Source organism: Carya illinoinensis, chromosome 4 (assembly GCF_018687715.1).
Source record: "Carya illinoinensis cultivar Pawnee chromosome 4, C.illinoinensisPawnee_v1, whole genome shotgun sequence".
Classification (NCBI taxonomy): Eukaryota; Viridiplantae; Streptophyta; class Magnoliopsida; order Fagales; family Juglandaceae; genus Carya; species Carya illinoinensis.
In genome coordinates this window covers 13,812,287-13,818,406 of record NC_056755.1, presented here as the reverse complement: position 1 = coordinate 13,818,406, position 6,120 = coordinate 13,812,287, and the positions used below count along the sequence as shown (strand labels likewise).

Here is a 6,120-nt window from a genome sequence, read left to right as displayed (position 1 = left end):
TGGTGCCTAGCATCCTCGGCGCTAGGTGTTTCGTGTGTGCAATCTAGGATGTTGTGGAACCAAGTGGAGGTTTGGATGAGATGTGCGAAAAAAGGAACCAAGACGGGTCTGTTGATTGGCCACTTGCCTAGTCTTCTCACATGGTGCTTATGGTGACACCGTTACAAGGCTCGAATGGAAGGTGTCTAGGACACTGCACTTGCTGTTTGGAGGACCATTCGGTTATGGTTAGGCAAACTAGTAAATGAAATGGTTGATACTAAGCTTTCTCAAATAGATTTCTAGATTTTGAATGCATTGGATATTTAGACTCAGGCTTGGTCAGTACAAAAAATTTAGCACGTTGCTTAGTCGAAATCCCCTAGTGACTGGTGGAAACTGAATGTTGACAGTAGTTGTCGTAGGAATCTAGGAAGCTTTGATGGTGGTGCAGTGTTACGGGATCATAAGGGGCCATACGATAGCAGGTTTCTTGGCATAGTATGGTTTCAGGACTAATAACAAGGTGGAGCTACAAGCCCTACTACAAGGGGTGCAACTTTGTAAAGAAATCGCATGTACACCAGTAATTCTGGAGTGTGATTCAAAGATAGTGGTGGACTGGCTGAATAATCGGCATCGTAATATCTGGTATCTTTGGGATTATTGGGATGATCTTCTTCAAGAATTGGAAGGCATTCAATTTCAAGTGGTTGATCAATTTAGAAAAGGTAACCAAGTGACAAATTTTTTGGCAAGACATGGCGAAGAGGGAGTCAATTGGACTTTTGGTTCAGGTGATGCTTATCACGATCACTGAGGGGTATTATTCATGTAGATGCTTTGGGTTTTCCCTTTATTAGACAATATCATGATGTTAGGAGGATTTCTTGTTTTGGCATTTTTTGCATTTTTTTGGATGTACTATTCTGGCATTTTGGGTTTTCCCTCTATGCCCATTGCTGCAGACAAGAAACCACCCACATAGACAAATCCACACATTTTATTTGAAATGATGGACGACATTGAGATCACAAACAGGCAGTACGAGTGATAGTGTATGCCCTCATCCCAGGAGAAATTGACAAAGACACTCCATGGAAGCAGGCGTTATCACATGTATGACACCTCAACCTGCAATTGATTAGTTTTATTTGTAGGAACATTAAGTAGTAAGTCAATTCTTTATTTCAGGGTAAGTTAGAATATCGCATTTTTGCTCAAGTTTAGTATTTGACTCAGGTGCATCCTGGTCATTTGTGTTTGTTGCATTCTCAAGGATGGTTATTCCTCAAGCGGCTTGACGTGGCAAGGAGTCTCGATGATGTTACCCAATAGAGAATGGTGCTTTGCCCCCAGAATCATTATAGAATGCCCTTTAGAAATAGATAGAGTTATTATGGAAGCAAATCTAATAGTGTTTGATTTGTTGGGATTCAATGTCATTTTAGGCATAGACTAGTTGTTTAGGCACTTTGTGAGTATAGATTGCTGGCAAATGATGATAATGTTCCACATGCCTAGAATGGGAGATAGAATTTTCCACGGAAGTAAGTTGGAACCAATGCTGGGAATGATTACCTTATTGCAAGCCAAGAATGAGTTGGCGAGTGGGGCTGAAGCCTACTTTGTACATCTCATACTTGAGGAGTAAGAATCTAAGGAGATAGAGAGTATACCTGTTAAGTGAATTGCCGAAAGTGTTCGATGAATAGACTATACCCTCTAGAGAAGTTGAGTTCTTAATTGAATTAAAACTAGGGACAGTTCTAGTGCATAAAACAGCTTATAGGATGGCTCCAACCAAGTTGAAGAGCCAACTACAATAGTTGTTGACAAAATGGTTTATCAGACTTATTATCTGATCACCTTGGGGAGCACTAGTGCTATTTGTTAAAAAGAAGCATGGAACCCTTAGGATGTGTATAGATGACCGAGAACTGAATAAGGTTAAAAAAAATTAAATATCCACTACCGACGATATATGATTTATTTGATCAACTGCAAGGAGCTGCGGTATTTTTAAGGATTGACCTTAGGTCAGGGTATCACCAATTGAGGATCAAGGAATGTGATATACCAAAGACAGCTTTCCAGACGAGGTATGGTCATTTTGAGTTTAACATGATGTATTTCAACGCCCAAACAAATTTTATGGACATTATGAATAAGATGTTATGGTCATTCCTGGATTTATTTGTAGTAGTGTTTATAGAAGATATACTAGTGTATTCCACGAATGCCAAAGGCCTTCATGAGGGTCATTTGAGATTAGTATTCGGAGAGCTCAAGGACCATCAATTGTTCATATGTATCAAGTGTGAGTTCTGGTTAAAGGAAGTGAGGTTCTTTGGTCATGTGATATCCAAGGAATGAATCACAGTCGACCAGAGCAAGATCAAGACAGTAATGGTATGGCAACGTCAAACCTTGGTGCATGAGGTTAGAAGTTTCTTGTGTTTGGTTGGTTATTGTCAGAGGTTTGTGAAAGGGTTTTCTAGGTTATCCAATCCTCTCACAGAATTAATCAAGAAGAATTTTAATTTCATTTGGATTGATAAGTGTGAGAGCAATTTCGAGGAATTGAAACGGAGGTTAACTATGACCCCTGTCTTAGCCTTACCCAAGCCTCACAAACCGTTTTGTAGTGTTTAGCGACATGTCAATGTATGGATTAGGTTGCATCCAAGTGCAAGAAGGAAGGGTAGTGGCTTACATGTCTAAGCAATTGAAGGACCATGAGAAGAACTACTCTAGTCACGACATGGAACTAGCAGCTGTAGTGTTTGCCTTGAAGATTTGGCAACACTACCTGTACGGTAGAGAGTGCGAGTTGTACACAGACTATAGGAGTTTAAGACACCTCTTCCCAAAAGAATCTCAATATGAGTCAACAAAGATAGTTGGAAACCATCACTTACTACTGGTGTGAAATCAAGTATCACTCGAAAAAGGCGAACTTAGTCAATGTTGCACCAAGTAGCAAGTCAAATTCAAAAGGCGTGGAAGATTCCACAAAGATGGACTCAAATCTAGAATGAATGAGACACCTATTGTTGAAGGATTTGACATCAGAGGAAATTCTCCCTACCATGTAGCAGTTGAGAGTAAGCAAGTTTGATGGGCTGAAACATTAGTAGAGGAATGACCTAAACTGCTTGGAGTAAATGGGTATCGTGAAAATGATAGTCACCTGTAATCACAACATTTCTCCGCCGTTAAATGAGTGTTATTAATAAAACTATGGGGTACCGTGCACTTTGTAAAAAATTATATTAAACCTGATTAATTTTGACTATAAGGTGCATCATAAATGTCCATTAAATCCCAATCAATGACCAATTATGATGCACATTATGGTCAACATTAATTGGGTTACCATATATACATAAACAATCTAGTCCTCTCAAATTTCCTACCAATTACTTAATCTCAAAATTTTCAGAAAATACTTTTTTTTTTTGTAAAGTTACCTAATTAATTTGCTTTGTATCATAGTAAATAATTAGAAACTTCCTTATATATATAAAGAAAAATCCATATTAGTTCCATTTTCTTTTTCAAGTCTTTAACCACAACATGACAATACAACATAGCTAATTATATTTCTTAGGATCTCTTACTTATTTTGTCCTTGTCATTTACTAGAGGGCATTCATTTCCTTCTTAGAAGCATTTATTTACTTACAGTACTATATCTCTATTTATACAATAGAGACCTTAGTCAATTACAAAATCAAGCAAAAGGAAATATGATGAGTCCTTTGCACAGTTTTAAATTGTTTATGGTCTTGACTCTCTGCATGGGTCAATCATTGGTCACCCCTTCATTGATTCCCAAGTATCACGTTCACATTATAAATGGGTTCCAAAACGAAACCCTAGGAGCTCATTGTAAATCCAAAGATGACGATCTTGGCATCCAGCAAATCCCTGTTCATGGGGATTTTGAGTGGCATTTTCATGTCAACTTTATTGGCAGCACACTTTTCTTCTGCCGCTTGTGGTGGTCGGGTGGAGATAAAGTCTTCGATGCATTTGTTGCTGCAGATAAGAGGTTCATCAATAATGACTGTGGCCCTTCAGATTGCTGGTGGAAAGCTCTAGAGGATGGGATTTACCTTTATAGTATTAAACATGAAGAATACCGACGCAAGTATCTGTGGGAACCAAAAAAAATCTGAGGCAAAGATTATAGAGGGATGGTTCTTGTTTGTTTTTGCTTTACAATAAATAAGCCTATGAAATTAAAGTACTTTGGCCCTACTTTCTCTTTAATATAAATCCTCCGCATGAGATTTTAGATTTTATACTCTTTATTTTTTGTTATGGCATTCAATTATGCTAGCTCTATGTTCTCGTGTGGGCAAAAGTAAAAGCCTGGACGTTCCTAAATACAAAGAGTAGTAAATCAAGGGGGATTACTATATTGACCGGCACTTCTTTGGGTCTGTGTGGCTCTCCAGCAGCTTTTTGGTTCCATCAATGTCCAAAGGATATCTTTGATAATTGGGTAGATTCTCCAATTCAAAGTGAGCCGATCATTTTGTATGACTCTTATGACATCTACAGAGTCTCCTTGAAAGATTAATTTGTCCATACCTCGTCTCCTTGCTTATATAACTGTCACTAATGCCTCTTTAATTGGCTTCCCATCGCTTGGGTTATTCGTGTGGCTTGAAGTGTTCCAAACTGCATGTTTTTCGTTGTCACCGCACACAACAGCTAAACATCTTCAATTGTAGAGTATTTTGCCAAATTTCCTTATGGCCTGGTCCATATAGCTAGTTTTCACTAAAACTTTCGAGTCAACGTATTGCATGGGAACCTCTTTTGATTGTGGAACTTCATATTCCTCAAACCCCAAGTTATTATACCTATTAAAATGATGATAAACAATAGAAAATAATTAATTAGGATCTGAAGTTTGGATATTAAGTTAAAAGATAAGGTTCGCAATAATCCTGATTCACTCTACAATGGAGTTAGTCGCGAACATTCATATATTAATCGGCCATGGGGATTCTCTTCATAGTACTCTTGAAAAATAACAACCGAGGAATAGGTGTTCTAAGGTCTCTAAGGTGCTCCACAAAGGGGAAATTGCATTTCCTTCATTGCGAAGTCCCCTTTTTTTGCTTGGTATCCATCTCACTTCATCCTTAATTGGCTCTCGTGGAATGTGAATTCTAAGGATGGTATTGGGCAATTCATTATCGAAGGCATGTTTGACTTTGGACTTTCGTCCCATCATCAAGGCTCATTTTTATGAAGTTAATTTGCTACTCCAACGTTTGGATGTTGGATTTCTAAATAAGAAGCCTGCTGGGGTATATGATTTTTTAGACTTAGTATCCATGACTGGTTTGCCCGATGATCTTCCATCCCGTATACCATGGCATACACCTTGTCTGATTATGTCTAATTTTCAGTCCACGATGCTCTTGTATATCCATGAAGCTTGAAAAAAAATCTTAGGGTATTCAATAGGGGGTTCTCCCCCTCAAGTATTCGTAATTTACAGCTTAGACCCCCAAGGAGTTGATTGGTCAAAATAGCCCACTATGTAGGCCGGCTTTATATTGGACAGTTTTTTATGAAAGTAATTTTATAATCTAACGAATCATATTAAATCACGTCAATTTGTAAAATTATTTTTATATAATCTATTTTATGGTTAAAGTATTTTCCTTGAAACTTCTATATAAATGAATAGAACCTACACAAACTAGGGAAGTAAAAACATAATTAAGTAGATTTTACACTATCACATCACTGAAAATCTTTCAATAGTGTTAATAGAACAAGGTAATTAATAATAATACCATCTAGCCGTCTGGAGGCCTTTTGTGGATCCCATCTGGAATGAGTTATCTTTGACATTGTACTCTCACAGGATGGTGCAGAGCCACTCTATCTGGTTGGCTGATTTATTTAGTGTCCAATTTGCTCAAGTCGATATTTGCATGGCAACGTCTTCTGATAATGTCCTAGTTAAGATTGCTACTTGTGAGCCATGTTTCCCTCGATTCCTGTTTCCATAAGACCTTATCTCTGTTTAAATGTTCCTACATTAATTCTTATTGCTATCGAAACTTCCCCAGCCTATCTAGATTAGCCCGAAATGCTCTCTATTCCATT

General features: G+C 37.9%; 1 protein-coding gene across 1 annotated transcript; it reads left to right on the top strand.

Annotated features, from left to right (window-relative positions):
- Nucleotides 1-2,106: 2,106 nt before the first annotated feature.
- LOC122306260 lies at nucleotides 2,107-4,467 on the top strand. The gene is made up of 3 exons (XM_043118693.1): nucleotides 2,107-2,337; nucleotides 2,458-2,573; nucleotides 3,695-4,467. The coding sequence occupies exons 1-3, from the start codon at nucleotides 2,107-2,109 to the stop codon at nucleotides 4,161-4,163; spliced, it is 816 nt and encodes a 271-aa protein (XP_042974627.1). The 3' UTR covers nucleotides 4,164-4,467.
- Nucleotides 4,468-6,120: the final 1,653 nt, after the last annotated feature.